At 35.8% G+C, this 16,800-nt stretch overlaps 2 protein-coding genes across 3 annotated transcripts; one reads left to right on the top strand and one right to left on the bottom strand.

Annotated features, from left to right (window-relative positions):
• The first annotated feature begins 1 nt into the window (after position 1).
• LOC125676609 (uncharacterized) lies at positions 2–7,035 on the top strand. Its single transcript, XM_048914450.2, has 4 exons — positions 2–79; positions 4,650–5,743; positions 6,004–6,129; positions 6,747–7,035. Exons 2-4 carry the CDS (start codon positions 4,661–4,663, stop codon positions 6,939–6,941), a joined length of 1,404 nt encoding a protein of 467 aa, XP_048770407.1. The 5' UTR covers positions 2–79; positions 4,650–4,660; the 3' UTR covers positions 6,942–7,035.
• A 1,960-nt stretch (positions 7,036–8,995) lies between these two features.
• LOC125676630 (uncharacterized) lies at positions 8,996–16,796 on the bottom strand. Of its 2 annotated transcripts, XM_048914468.2 has the most exons (5): positions 16,684–16,796; positions 14,959–15,066; positions 14,057–14,222; positions 10,212–10,361; positions 8,996–9,878 (listed from the first exon to the last, which is right to left on the bottom strand). In XM_048914468.2, the coding sequence occupies exons 2-5, from the start codon at positions 15,052–15,054 to the stop codon at positions 9,652–9,654; spliced, it is 639 nt and encodes a 212-aa protein (XP_048770425.2). In that variant the 5' UTR covers positions 15,055–15,066; positions 16,684–16,796; the 3' UTR covers positions 8,996–9,651. The 2 variants fall into 2 exon arrangements, with proteins under 2 accessions (XP_048770425.2, XP_056020423.1); XM_056164448.1 differs by having other exon boundaries at positions 14,959–16,684.
• Positions 16,797–16,800: the final 4 nt, after the last annotated feature.

The following is a 16,800-nucleotide window of genomic DNA, read 5'->3' on the forward strand; positions in this document are numbered from 1 at the left end:
AGGAAATCATTTATGAGCATGCGTGTGTTGTGTAAATGGCGGAGAAAAACAAACAGATGAAAACGTATAGGCCTATTTTGTAAGTTTTCCTCGTTTTAATGAACACGAAGAAGAAAACTGTCACAGGATAGGCTATTTTTTGGAAACCAAAGTATTTGATATTATTTGGAAAATCGTGTAAATTCTTAAATAGGTTCTCTTTCGACACTTCGGACAGATTAAACATGCCTCGACATGTAAACAATATTTGGCGAGGTGTTCATTAACCTTTTAACATTTAGTTATGAAATTATAAACACGTTGTGTAAGTATGATGAAAAACTATTGTGTAATAAATGTTACAGACTACATTATGGTCACGATGTCAGAACAGAGTGTACAAGACCTGTCATAGGTATAGTGATATCCCTTGATATGTCTGTACATTTATATTACTTTTCCTGTAAATTAACCCACCATGTTATTCTACATGTTCATTGACCAAGAAACAGCATTGCAGCAGTCTTCACAAAAAAACTTGTTTTAAGCATTGGCTAATCAGGCTTGTAGGAGTAGAGTTTACTGATAAAATAAAAAACAAAAGAAAGAGAGAGAGAGAAAGAAAGAAAACTAGAAAAAAAAATCAACTTTTTAATTTGTAATTTTTATATTTTATTCAATATTGTATACCAGTAGCTCTCTTTCAAATTCTCTGTGATAAGCCCATGCCATAAAAAACTTGACAGATATGAATAGTTATACATTTATCGTTAGATTAGGACAACTCTGAACTCCATCACTTTCAAAAATCTGTTCTCTCCTGCTAGGTAAATTCGTACAGATCTAAATTTTTCAGTTCTTGACTGGTAAAGTCTATTGACCTATAACACGTGAAACTAAAAAGTTTGCCTTCTTGACCTTCTCAAGAATACTATTTCCTGTAGCTTTTGCAATGTAAGTTATAAAAGTTAATGGTGCTTTGTGATTGTAAGATGTGGAATTCTTTTGTTTTATTCAGCCTGGTTATGAAGTTGTACTTTCTAAAGCTACAATGATATTTGGCAATAGCATGTGCTATCTTGAATCTGAGAACCGTCTTCCTTTTCCCAAGAATGCTTTTAAATTATAACAAATTTGATAAGAATTGGAGTACTCAGTAGTAGTTATCAAGAAGTTTAAATTGTTCAATTGCAAATGCACAACGGACACAGACCAATTGCAATAGCTCACCTGAGTTTACTATTCACTAGATAAAATTAAATAAACTGGTAAATTAATGATAGTGAAAAAGTTTATATTTTCCATAGATAATAAATTATTTATAATGAAAAGAATGTCAAGGGCAATAACTCCTATGCTCGTATTTCCTTTACTATATGTCTATTACAATGTTTTACCCTAATATCCACAATTATTTTATACATATTTATAAATGAGCAGTTTTTCTAAACTGTTGACATTTAAAATTTGTCATTTTAACAAGTTTTTATCAATATTCTGTTTTACTTATTAATAAATATGTAATTTTCTTATGTTGACCTATACTTCAGGTTTTGTATATATCCGACATCGTGAAAAAGGTGGCAACAGACACATTTTCTTTGGTTATTAAATAAATCAAACTATATTGAGAGTGGAAATTAATACATTTTTTCCACTTTCAACCATGAACAAAGTAGTTAGGAATAAAAACTTCAAGCATTCAACTTTAAGCGTATGCGTGAACTTGGCGGATCGTAAACTTATTTGTGTGTGTGGATTGAATGGTTTCAGAATTACATTGTACCACTCTCAAAATTCGAATCATGGATTGATCTGTTGCATGAACTTGGTCTTGAGAAATTTTTCATCTGAAAATCATTTTGCAATATGAACTAGGAATAAGAATTTTCTGCAAATGAATTACCTGATGGCTTGTAATAAAAAGCGAAATATTTATTCTCTAGAGGGGGTGACAACAGTAAGCTTCTTCCTTAACTTGGTTTGTTTATTCCTGTGATTGTTAGGTTGTTTGTTTGAAGGACAGAAATTTGGACTCATTGATTTTAGCATGGGACTCATTATTGTAATCAAGGGGAGTCCACTTGACTCATGATAACCATTATCAAAATGAATCTCAGAGAGTGGAACTACATGTACCACACAAAGAATACTTGAAACATTATATATATCATAAACTTAGATCTATAACCATACATTTTCAAAACTTATTTATAGCAGGAAGGCCTCTACCAAAATTATAAATTTCATGACCCTAGGGGTAAAGGTTCTGACCCCAGGGTGGGGCCAAAACTTAGTATTATATTGCATATACATGTATGTGTAAAACATTTAAATAATATCTACTTTAATGCTATTGATACTAAATTGAAACTAAATAGATATTTAGAAGGAGTTGGTTGATCTTTACCAAAATTGTAAATTTCATGATCCCAGGTGGTAATGGTTTTGGTTCCAGGATAGGGTCAAAATTATTATAGTGATTATTGTCTTTATCATTTGAAAGATGTCTATATGTTTGCTGTCATAATATAAAAACTAACTGCATATTTAGGAAAAGCAGGAAAGGGTGTACCAAAATTATGAATTTTACAACCTTAGAGTTTTGAATCTAGGACAGGTCCAAAGAAGCAGGTACAGTTTCTACAGTCATCTGACTCAGAAAATGGATGATTTCAGTAAGAGTCCCAAAATCAGACATTCAAATAAGGAATATATAAGCAAACCCAAACTATGTTTAATTTGATTCAAAATAAATTTGTGTTGTATGACAGGAGCGTGAAGTTGGCATGAAATTGCCAAAATCAATGAAAAAATTCATAGATTTAGGGGTTTTCCTTTCAGAAAACATACAGCCCATGTGTCGAGCAAAATCATATTCAAATACATGTTTTATCTTCTATCAATACATAATATCTATTTATTTCATTTTGCTTGACAGATGGGCACACCTTTTCCCAAGCAATAAATTGAATGAAATTTAACAGTTATCAAGCTTTTTTAAAGAAAGGGGGAGGGGATTCTTATTCATGACGTAATAATGCTATCAAGTAAGCAATAACTTTGATTTAAGTTGAGATAGTATACTTGGCATATATTTAACATACTTAAAACACAGATCATCAAGCTTAATTCAAGACAAATTTAAAACAGAAAAAAATAATTTGGGCCTTTTTATGTACACAATTGCACCTTGTTCTTAGTCATATTGTGTTAATATTACATATATCATCAAAGCCTTTCAAGGGCATTTAAGTTTTAAGAACACATCTTGTTCTATACTGTTGCTAAATATTAGAATTTAGCTTAGATATGCAGAATAAGATTTCATAGCCCTTGACGTCAAGTGGTACTTTTAACTAATAATCAGGTGACCAATAAGGCCTGTGAGCCTCTTTTTAATGTTTAACATCAAAATTAAGAATTTAAAAAAGAAACTTGAACCCGTCCCTTTAATGTCCAATTTTGGGCTCTAATTTAGTAAATAAATAATCTACTTTTCCAAAATTTGTATTATATGTTTGATGACTCCACTAGCTGTCACAGGATTTTCTGTAAGGCAATAATGCATCTTGGATGTGGTAAAATGTTTTTGGACACAAGACAGAAAAAAAGACAGCTCTCAACATTATCTTTTTATTTTACTTGTGCAGAAATATTTTATGAAAGTAGGTATAAGATTTCAACATTATCAAGCAAATTTTAAATATACCAAATGAATTTTGTATTCTCCATGCAAACTTTATGAAAAATATTGTCCTTTTACTTTTGAATGAGACATCCACCTTGTAGAATAGACTTGGAAATTATTCAGACCATTTATTGTTCTATTGTCTGCAGAAACTGTTATGGGTCACTTATGGAACATCTCAGATCTCATCTGACACATACGTGTATACATTACGATCCAAGGAAAGGATAGCCAGCAATGAGAAATGGTCCTCAAGTTTCATTTTTTTTTTTATAGCTATACGTTGGTGGGGGGGGAGGGGGGGGGACTTTCCCAATGAGACAATTACAGAACAATATTTGCTTATCAGAACGTATCTGTCAGTATTTGGAGCAGTATAAAGCAAACGTTAAGTGCTGATAGACCAATTCTTGGTTGTTGTGTGTATTTCATAATTGCCTACACAGAGAATCTTTAAATGCACTGAGAGGGTTAGCTTGGTGCATGTTTCTCTGTTATTTCATTGCTGATTACTTGTGTATTTTACCAATGACTGCAAGTAACAATATTTATTCATATATTCAGCTTATTTCTTGGAGTTTGAATGATGATTGATTCTTTTTATTAGTTAGTTGATTATTTTAGTTGATTAAATTCTAAACACGTAAATATTTGGTAATCATTCATTGTAAAATTTCTCTACAAGAAAAAATATCAAGGTCTGAATTACAAGGAGAAACTATTGTGTATTGTTTCCGGTGTCTGCTGAATCTTTAAACATTGAATTGGTTGAACAGCTGCATTTCAAATGCGGGCCAGTTTTAATGATAATTATAAAATCTATATAGCACCTTGTATAAAACAAATTACTCTAAGGCATTTTACAAAGGTATGAAGAGGAATGAAACACAATTTAATGAAATTAAATGACAGTGTGACCTAAGATCTTATATCTTTAAAAATATTATCTAAGTTACTTACTGAAGATTTGATTTTATAGGATAAAGTGAAATGGCCACACACTTCATCTGTCAGCCAACAGAACCTCTGGCACATCGGTATCCATTAAATCCGGGACCTGGAAAGGGACATGGTGCTGTGTCTCAGTATGAACTTCTTAATGCTGCCACAAAATCTCACACAGAGTTCCCTCCCCCTGGTTGGGACACTTCTCAGAGTTCGGAGGAATCTCTTCCACTATGTCAGGTACCCATCCCCGCCTGGAGAATTACTAGTGATCTGATTGGTCCTGATCCACAGCTGTGTATTACACCTGAGAAACCAATTTCCAAATACAGACCAAAGAAACTTGTCCCGGAGTCCAAGCCAGACTACGCAATAGGATGTGACCCCGACCTGTGTGTTACTCCTGAGAAAAGCATTGCTGAGAGAAAAATTCAGGGAAAAAATCAGACAGAAACCTTATATGGACAGCAGGTGAGGTTTAATATCAGTGAATCAGATAATTCTGTAATCAATCAGGGTTTTATTTCAAGGACAAATAAATCCTATAAACCTTGTGATTATTCTGACAATCTGGAGGAGTCTGAGCCAAGAAAAGTTTTCAGTGCTAAACCAATGCAGTACACACTGCAGAAGACAAATGATAAACCAGTGTATGTCCCTTTGGCTGATCACAATTTAGAGCACTCATCAGAGATGCCTAAAACTCTGACAAAGGAGACTGGTGTACTACCAAGTGTGCCATCTTCAAAAATCAGCAAGGAGGAAAGAATTGTTCGTGTATTAAAAACAGACAATCCAAAAAAGAATACAAAATCTAAAGCAAAAACAGAGACAGAGGTTGATGATCCTTCAAAGCACATCAGTGATCCAACCAATAAAAGGAGAGTCCGTGTCACCAGGGAGACCAGAGAGAAGCCAGCTCTTTCTGATTACACTTACCCATTCAGTGACCCAACAGTAGACACGGCTCAAGAATACGAGCATGTGTTTATGAGGCCAGAGTACAACAGCACACTAAGAATGAGGAAGGAGATTGAGAGCATCAAAGAAAGCAGTGTAGATATTGTAAAAGCTCTGGATAAAAAGTTGCAGGTCTCGGAAACCGCGTCATCAGATATCAGAGAAAAAGTAAGTGGTGTTCACATCTTGTATTATACATGTACATATATTCTATACATGGAAATCCTTAACAATCAAAATCAATTTCATCAAATATGCTGACATGTAATTTTCAAGATGTAGGTATTATTATTTATTATTTTGCAAAGATATAAAACTTGTTTTAGTTCATGTGTTAATATGTAGCTTTTGTTGTGCTCAGGAAATATATAGGAGGAACCAAACTGTTTTGTATTATAGGCAATATTAGACATCCATTTCTTCTGCAGGCTTCCTCCAAAGTGAACGTTACAAGTCCCCACTTCACAGGACTGGTCAGTCTAAGTGTCCCAGTGGATAACATTGACAAATCCCACATATTCCGAGCTAAGCCAGTCAAACACAGGCCCGGACAGGTGAGCATATTCACCAGGTGTAAAGGACTGTATGGTTATTTTGATATGAGTTACTTACATGTATATTGAACAGTTAATCTCAGTGTGCTCATGAATGGCTTTGTTTATTTTGCTCACAAATTTCAGAATAAGATCTTGGTTTTTTTTATATGGTCGAATGAATGCAAATTGCAAATGGGGGTACAAAGCTACACGTACAATAGTTTCAGTTTTCGGTTATAATGTGTATTCTTAACATTATTTCCATCAATTGATATTCTGATGAATCTATTTTTGTACTTCTACTCAATGAACTGCTCAGAATGAGCACACAATGGTTTATATTTCGAAGCAATGGACAACTTAAAATGACTGTACAATGCTCTATATGCTGTGATGTTGTTCTTTCACATTCTGAGAAGACCGGTTTATAAGGGAAGTGGCTGTTTGTAACTCAGATACTTAATGTATACATTTTAATTATTTTTGTGTAGATGTAGGTTACCATTGTCTTGAGGATGAGGTTTCTAATTTTTTTTTTTTTTTTATTTCATACACTGATCTGCATGTACATAACCTGTAAACATTCTGTGAATCAGTTTAATTGCCTTCATTTTTGGAATATTTATTTTTGATAGGGTAAAACTCGTGAGCCAGACCTCATGGAGTTTTTCTCACCAGAATTCCAGAGAGAGTCCCCGGAGTTGTCTACCCCTGGACTCCCAACCACCTCAGAGCCTTTAGTAACTACGGCACCCATGTCAGCCTTTGAACTGTACCGGCATAACAGAGTGTGGGACAGTAACAGTTATCTCAGATCTAGACACAAGTGATGCTAAATTCATGTAGTGCCAAGTATTTAACATATTTTGTATTTTTAAGTGTAGTTTTGTTCGATATACATGTATGAATAAAATTGAATTGCAAGACCGTAGCAGTGATTTGAAGCTGACACTGCTTAAGTACAGTAATTAGCTAGATCTCTTTATATTAGTGCATTAGTACAGGTAGCACAAATTAAATTTAAAAAATTTAAATTTTTAAACATTAGGTGCTCATGGACAGAATGACATAATTAGTGAATTGAAAGTAACACATAGAGTTTTTTATTATGTGTTTGGCAGGGGTGTGATTTTTCCTCTTTCAGAGGAAATTCTCCGATTGACTCAATTTTCAAAAAAATGAATAACTGGGTTTGATCTAAAGTGACAGAAAATGATATTTTTTCAGGAAGGGTGAGGTGATTTCCCCCCTTTTTCTCTGATTTCTGAGGTTTTCAGTCACAACCCTGGTTTGGAGACTGTCATTGATGCCTCAGAACAAAGTACTCGCATAACCACCTCTTGTAATAAAGCATAATCTATGGACATTTTGGGGGGAATAGGACTAATAATTTTCAATTGATTGAAAGTTCCAGAGGAGCTTCTTTAGTTTCATTAACAGGGATGTAGGTTAAGTGGAAGAGTGGCATATTCAGTCTCACTACATGGATACAGGTGAAGGGGGGGGGGGGGGGGGAGCTCGTCTTGAGGTCCAGAGAGTGATAGACCAGAAGGTTATTTAGTTTTGTTATTTAGTAGGGATGTAGTGTAGGTGGAAGTGTGACTTTAGTATCACTTTGCACTGACTCTTGGCTGGTAGGGGTCTAAGGGGTAAAGCCTTTGCGGAAGGTATTGGATTTAGCAAATGAAATTGCAAGATCTATTAGATTGCTACCTTGCACGAGTAAGGTGGAAAGGTTATCATCTAAAGGAGTCTGAATGAATTGGACTATGTGCTCGAGAAATTACGAGTAATCAAGCCGAACTTCAAAGGAGCAGAAGATTGTGTGACATACATCCTCCACAGCATCATGGAGGAGGCGAGTAGGAAAGGTCCTTATAATCACCGAGGTAATTTCTGAATGCTTTGCACTCTTCCAATTGAAAGGTACTATATCAATCTAATTAAAATCAGATCCTAGGATACGCTCACAATCGCTATAATAGTTACTTACGCAGAGTATACGGCGCGGATCTAAGAAGTCTGATTTTAATTAGATTGGGTACTATATCTTCTTTGGGGGTGTTTCCTTGGCCATGCAAAAGCTACAAAATGTTCATATGTTAAATAAAGCCAGTACAATTTCCTGTAGAGATACACCAGATGGCAATATTCGAACAGCTCTATAGCCCTCTCCCACTGCCATTCGTTGAATTTTCTTTGAGAATTATTGTTTTGAAAAGTGCACGAGATAAAATAGTTTTTAAAGTTTCGTCATGGTTGATTGGCTAGGATTAATTGTTCAAGTCATTCCATATCCTTTACAAAACTGTGAATTTGATAGAATCTATAAAATACTAAGTAATGGGTGAAACATTGCGAAAGCTGATGTGACCGAGCAGAACACATACTTTTTATATTGTTAAATAATTATGAGAGTTAAATGTTTCCCAGCGCGTTTGAACATTTCAAAAGAATATAATACTTTGATGTATTCTCTGAAAATACGTTCTGAAAAGTTTTTATTTAAAAAAACGCAGAGAAGTCGGGAGTAGAAAATTTACTGCCTGTCTGGTTGTTGGTGTGAATTTAAATGCATACCAGCAATATTTGTATCGATTGCCTAGCTCTTTGTCGACTACTGATCTGTAGATCGAGCATGAGCTAGAGTCCAGCATGAGCTAGAGTCCAGCATCTTTCCCCAGATCACTTTCTACTAAATTGGCAATTTTTACTAAATTTGAAAGTTTTCAATTTCAGAATATTATTATATATATCCTCCACTTTTCTTCCATATAAATTTTCTTCAGTGTTATTCCTCCTTGAATGGAAACAGTCTAGTTCAGGAGGTTATGTTGTATTATTAATCATGGGGACGACTCGGACAGTTGGTGAATGATGATGCTATAATTATACCTTTTTATTTTAAAACATTTTTCCCTATAAGATATAGAAAATTACAAAAATATATACGAACAGAAAACAAAAAACATTTTTTCAAGAAACCTTTCCTTCATTTTTTTTGTTTTGTTTTTTTGAAAAGAATATATATATAATGTACTTCTTGACGAAAATAAGCCAAATAGTAGTGGTCACGAGCTATATATATAGTTCCTAAACTTCATAAATCCTAACACGTTCGTAATTCAATGAGTCCATTCTCCATATCCCACAATGACCCTTGACCATCAGTATATATACATTTTTAAAATGCACCTTTTGAATGTAACTCTAACGGCGTGTGGATGAATCGCTCATATTTCATACAACATTGGATAAACACAGCAGGTAGGTCGGTGTAGTTGTGTTTTCTAACACCAAAGATGGAAGCATGGAATTTGTTCACGAATAAGGTACGAACGGGTACTGGGGAACACATAGAGATATACGTCTGTATAATTCCTGAGGTCGGATAGTGACGATGACGTCATATCTGGAAAAGGAAGGAATAAACCAACTTTATCGATAATATCATTCGAACACACGGTTCACGCTCCCAGAACGTTGATCCGTCCACGAACGGATATCTGTTACTCTCCTTCAGAATCACCATTGGAGAGATTACTCTAGAGTTTCTTCTATAGATTCGTCGTTATAGTAACATGTCTTTTCTCGGATCAAGGCCTCATCAGCTCCTCGATCAACACACAGAAATATTGCGGCGATAAGGACTAGACCCGCGGACAGGACGGCCACCACGTAAGACCAGCCGACGAACCAATCCTCTCCTTTCAGCTCCTCGTTGTATTTAATGGGGAATATGATTACAGCAATCAATTCCGGGATCACTGTAAGAAATGGAACATTACGTGAACACAGCTGTGTAAAGATTATGCTTATTATATCTACGAGACCGATCAAAGCAATTAATATTAGCACAAACACTACTTAGTACCGGTAACCAATGCATATACATGTATAGTTGAATCTAGTTTGTTTCGTTTGATGTTACTTCACAAGTGTCTGGCGTCAATGCAAATACAAAGCACTGCACGTGGAAAAAATTAACACTAGAATCTGCTGATGATTCTGCTAAGTTTCAATAAGAAAATAAAGAAATACATTTACTAGCGGATAGCAAGTACTGTCATATGTAAGTGTATCAAGGTTTACCATCTTACCAGCTAAAAATAGTAAGACTATGGCTATGTTATAGTACTTGTACTTCATTCCAAAGTTAACCGTCTGTATTCCGTACGTTGCCATGGCGAGTCCAATGAAGGTCATCACAAGGGCAATGCAGACAAGGATCCTACAGGCATCCAACCATTCTACAACACAGCGGGATGTTATACAAGAATCAATTAATCTATAACAGGGCTGTAATAAAAAAAAATTAAAAACCTACGGTACAGAAGGATTAAATATTGTTTAACGTCCCTCTCAAGAATTTTTCACTCATATGGAGACGTTACCGTTGCCGGTGAAGGGATGCCCGGCGCTTACGACCTTTGAGCAGGGAGGGATCTTTATCGTGACACACCTGCTGTGACACGGGATCTCGGTTTCTGTAGTCTCATCCGAAGGACCGCCCCCTTTAGTCACCTCCTACGACAAGCAAGGTGTACTGAGGACCTATTCTAACCCGGATCCCAACGACACGATAAGAAGGAAATCACACAACAGTTAAATAACCTATAAACAGAAGGGTGTAATACACCAATCAATGACGTACAACACAAAGGATGTCACACAACAACCACTTAACCTACAACACTGAAATATGACACGTAATAATAGGCACAATAAACAGAAAGGGATGCAATACAACAGCAAACATACAACACAGAGGGGTGTAATATAACAGCAAACATACAACACAGAGGGGTGTAATACAACAGACAATATACAACACAGAGGGGTGTAATACAACAGACAATATACAACACAGAGGGGTGTGATATAACATACAACACAGAGGGGTGTAATAGAACAGACAATATACAACACAGAGGGGTGTAATACAACAGACAATATACAACACAGAAGAGTGTAATACAACAGACAATATACAACACAGAGGGGTGTAATATAACATACAACACAGAAGGATGTAATATAACATACAACACAGAGGGGTGTAATATAACATACAACACAGAGGGGTGTAATATAACATACAACACAGACGGGTGTAACACAACAATGTGGAACACGGAAGGGTTTAATCCAGAAACCATGGGTCCTTTACATCAATATTTCCAAAACAAAAGAACTTGTGATCTCATGGTAAGAAGCTGGAGATTCCTCGTCTGATCACGGATAGTGAAGATATTGAACGTGTAAAAGAAACCAAATTAGTAGGTGTAATCATTAGTGACAACCTAAAATGGGATGCTCATGTAAAATATGTTGTAGAGAAAGCCTATTTATTAGAAACGTCTTTTCTATCTGCGCCAATTAAAATATGCGGGTTTAAATGAAAGAGAACTGGTCAGGGTATACAAAACACTAGTGAGATCAGTCTGCGAGTATGCGTGCGCAGTGTGGTCAACTCACCTGCCAAAACATCTAATCGACAACATCGAATCAATTCAAAAGAGGGCTCTGAAAATAATCAAACCTTTAAGTCCATGTGAAGCTGTCATTAAAGACCTCCATCTAGAATTTCTTGAGGAAAGACGTGAAAATCTGTGCCTGTCATTGTTTAGGAAGTTGGAAAATCCCTCAAATCAACTACATTGCCTTTTACCATTATCCAGTGATAATAGATACAACCTCCGAACACAACCCACTTACAAACTACCAACGCACAAGACTAACCGTGGCAAAACTTGGTGTGCCGAAAAAGTCAACATTAATTGTCAGTGTCCATACTATGAGGTGCCGTTTTAATATTCTTGAGGTATTTTCTGATATAAAAAAAAGAATTATTGATATCAATAATTCCAATTCCTGATCTCAAAAAATAGTTCTTGATATAAAAAAATAGATTTTTTGATATTAAAAAACCATTTTCTGATATCTATATATATAATAGTGCATATTTTACTCTTGTTTTGTTTTTCTTTTTATCGTCATTGCACATTGAAATGTTAACAATCATGTATGCTGTATGCCCGAGAGGGCCCTAATTTGGAAATAAATCATATTCTATTCTATATTTATAATAATGGTCCGTACTTTAATCAGATTGATTGTTGTCAAACAATGACAACTATTTAAAACGGTTACAATATGTAAAATGTTTCTTTATCTCGTACATATGTAGAGCAACGAAACCCTTTAAAACGATCGAGTCGGAATCACTAACACTACATCGACTTCAGTGAAGCAAAATCAACAAAACTTTGACAATGGAATAATATACATGTAACAATTAATAGTGCATCCTGTTATTTCAGTAATATCATTTCCGACAAATGACATTGTGATAGTTCTGGACCTAGACACATACCGTATTTCTACGCAAATGCTCCAAAGGATTAAGTGTTCAGCTGGCCAGGGGAAACAAAATTAGTGGCATTGTCGTGTTTACATACATAGTAAGAACTGTACATAGCGATGTGGATCTTGGGGCTATCTGCTGAATAATTAAGCAGTTTCAAAGGAAGAAAAATATTGAACTGTATTTTGAATGGCTTGGATTACTCCTTTGAGGGATACAGGGGAAGTTAGGGACGTCATAGACATGGTTTTGATTATCGTGATGGAGGAGAAGCATGTCTGTAGAAGACAGAACATATGTTTGTCATCGTCACCGTTACCTGCTGTGAACTGTGTTAAACAAGGAGCATTAACAGAAAATATTTGTTGTGTATGAATAATGTAGTATTAGTATACGGAATTTAGTGTCTGTAGTTTTTGACACATTCATTTGATATGATAAACTGGATTTGGGAAGACTACAAAATTAGTCTTTATATTACATATTCTCACCAAACTTTATACAACAGATAGGAAATCAAAGTAAATGTAGGGAGATAAAAAAAAAATTGCCAAAATACCAAAAATGACGAGAAAGCATCATTAATTATAAATCTATGTCAATTTGATCAATTTTAGAATGACAGCTCCAAGAGTTGCATCGAAATTCTTGCCTTAAACGCACTTAATACAGTACGACTGTCAATGGACGGGCAAACTGGACCGTTTTTTATAAAGAGTTTTCCCCCTCCCTCCTCATTTGTTGTTTGGGTCGCTTTAATTTAACATGAAGATGCGAATAGTACTTTGACACTTGGATCTATTCACAGACATGCATTGATTAGGTATATGTACATATCCCCGTCAGATGGCGTGTGGATCTTCCGACAGTGAGAGGACAACGGTGAGATCGTTGTTATGATTTACTACTCAGCTTTATGATAGGATGTCGATAAATTTTATTTATTATTTGAAGCGCAGGCACTTCAAGAGGAAAGATCCATTAACATTGGGATCCATCTGTAATTTGAGATTTATAGACGTTGGTTGTGCTGTTTCAACATGTTAAGAGAACTTTTACCAGTTGCATTGCTCCGATAGGGTCCCAATATGTATCAGTTCTTTATCTTCTATTTGTATCTAAGGAAGAGTTCCACGTACTATTAGAATTTTATTCACGTTCGAATTCGCAATATGTACTATCCAGTAATTAAGGTCCTATAAAAATACTTATCAACTGCACATCAAGATCAACAAGAATACATTTCAGCGTAATGCTAATTGATATACTAAATTTTTCTCAACTAAAATTTAATCACATACCGGTATATCTACGAGTATATGTAATACGTCAGATGGTCTTTACCTCAGCGAGATTCGTCGAGACTAGATATTTGGACTGACACCTCTTCCGATTTCTTATTTTGCAATAACAGCAATTGGTGAAAATGAATTGTGTGCTCATAGTAACATTTGAAGCATTGATTTTTTGATGATTTTTTTTTTGTTTTTGTTTTTTTGCTGAACTCCACTATACTTAGCATTATTTACAAAGTATGAAAAGACACTATATATAATATCCCCTGATATTGATACTGACCCCTGTGGTCGTTGCCGGTACACTCATAAGAGTATATGTCCCCTTTGGTGGACACACAATTCGACCAAAGCCCTTCCTGGCGACCCTTGGATTTGATCCAAGAGGTGGTGGCGATAGACAATATATTGCATAGTAGACTGCCCACCAAAATCAATGTGGCAATCACCTGAAAAAGAGAGGGACAACCATGATGATGCGAATATACCATGTAATCAGATACTGTATGCAATCACAGATTTACTCTTAATTATTTTCACGCTTATTTTCACGTAGTTTTAATTTCACGGTCTAGAATAATCTATATTCGCTATAGGTTTCGGGTCCTACAGTGGCTAGTAAACTGCGAGGACAATGAGCCTGTGGGCAGTCTACTTTTACTTCCGTTTAATAGAATAATTTGAGTGTTAGAAATAAAGATTATTTCATATACATGTCATTAGTGTTGTCGTGAATTTGTGTGTGTGTGGATACGTATAGAGATACATACAATATATAACCCACAGCGCTTGCTTATCGCTGTGCCTGTCGACATTGTGTATCAAATGCAAGTGATGCTGACGAGGGCGCAGATATTTGATAAGTCTAAGCATCGACCCATATTGAAATTTGTAACATATGTTTTCCACTTCAGTATGATATTTCCGATCATGTTATTAAAATGTCAGGAGGTTAAAAAGGCACTATAACCGTCACGTTCCTACTAGAATGCGAATTAATGAGCTCGGATTTTGGGAGGTCATGAAACACGATTTAATCTCGCCAGATCTACAGGAATTTTGAATTAAAGTTAATTAGTGTTTCTACATGTAGTGTGTGCTTTCTTACACACGTACAAGCCCCCCCTGCAAATCGCAATAGAACCACTGTTTACACAGATAGACACACAGACAAAGAATGCATACCTTGATTTGACGAACGACAGCGACTGTTTCCATGGAAGCTGTCGGCGCCATGGGCTCGTGTTCCTCATTTTTTTCTTCCATGCTTTCTACTCCCATTTCCGTAGATATCTAAAAACACAAGCACACAGAACTTTTCATTGAAGTCAAATTGATTTAATCACGGTTAGATCTTGATTGAAGCTGGGAAGTCCGAGGCGCATCTAGAATTCCGAGTGAGAGCGAGAGTTGGCACGGCGAGGTATAAATCACTGCGTGCTATTATATCAACAAGCCTATCGTATTCTTTTCGACAACGCAGTTGTATTGGGGGACTCGGCAGGGGGGTTGCCTTATCTCGTCGACATCTCCATACACTGATTTTATATATACACCCACAACTGCTACATGACCGGTGCAGTGATGCGCACAATGGTGCGGAATTTATTGCAAATCCAGAGAACGTCAAGGTCACATCCTATTCACAGATGGTCAATGAGAAAAGTTGTTAAAAGGTTGCTGTTTATCCGTCTTGATGCTTTTAATGCCTTGGAAGATAATCAGTTGGACGGATTCGCATCTGAATTAAACCCAAGTCTTGAAGAGAAGATCGACACGCATCTACATAATCCTTTTGGAATCGATCATGCAGCTTTGTATCTCTTTACCAAGGGAAAGATAATGGACACTTTTGAAGTGCTTGCAAGTGTACACGAAGATGGGCCATACTTTGGCGAAAATACATCTATTTTATAATTAAATGATGGCTTCCCCGAGAGCGCGTTGTCAAAAGTTATCTCCGGTGGTCGAAATAACGAGAGGTTTAGGGACGGACACTATTTAATTTGCATAAAATGGTTGAGTTGTGATGGTATAACATGGTGACAACTGCACACGAATGCCACAGCATTACCGTACAAATGGATATAACAGGGTCAATAACACTGCTCAATACCTATAAACTATTCTTTTCTGTGAAATAAAACTATTTAACGATGTTTAACGAACATTGAATAAATGCCTTATGTTACATGTAGGGAGAAAAGTATCATGGAGTGCAGCTAATTTACAGCCATTTATCACAATTGGTTGACTTGTGAAACAGAAACTGCGAAGTACATCTAAGTTCTCAATATGAAGCGCAATACGGTATGTTAAAACAAAATTGTATATAACGCATAGTATCACGTGACATGAAGAGTTGACGGATGTTCTCGTCCAAACAGCTTACGGTTGTCCAGCAAACCACTGTAATATTTGCACTCGAAAACACAATTATTAATTAGTTGGGCTTTGTGTACAGCAGTCGGCCATGTATTGACCTGCTCTTACCTCGTCTCTTTCTTTCGGGCATTGATTTAATTTAAAAAGACTTAGAGCATTGATTGTAGAAAAATCAATGCCATCTCATAAACTGAACTCTATTCAGCACTTAATGATAAAGTTTTCTGTGCGTAGTTTATACATAACACATGTTAATCCTTGAACAGTAAGTCGATACAATGGAGAACATATGACTGTTATTGGAATAGAATACCGTGTTTGGGAGTTTATGTAATGTATGCACACATTTTATAAATAAATTTTAAATGCACCACAAGTGCACGAAGACAACTACACCTTGCTGGTTATAATTATAATGGTGAACCGTGCTATCCAACTATCACACCCAATTATCAACACACTTATGTTTGTTTAATCTTATTAAAAAGGAATTGATTTAGTGATCAATCAAACTTTTATACTTACGATCAGCAGGGACAACGTAAGAGAAAGATTCAGTCACTGTGAGATAGTCCGTGTTCGCTATGTCGAGATTCTCGTAGGGTAGCTCGCTGTTCGGTCACGCATACGACGGTTACCTGG

This window comes from Ostrea edulis, chromosome 1, assembly GCF_947568905.1.
Source record: "Ostrea edulis chromosome 1, xbOstEdul1.1, whole genome shotgun sequence".
Classification (NCBI taxonomy): domain Eukaryota; kingdom Metazoa; phylum Mollusca; class Bivalvia; order Ostreida; family Ostreidae; genus Ostrea; species Ostrea edulis.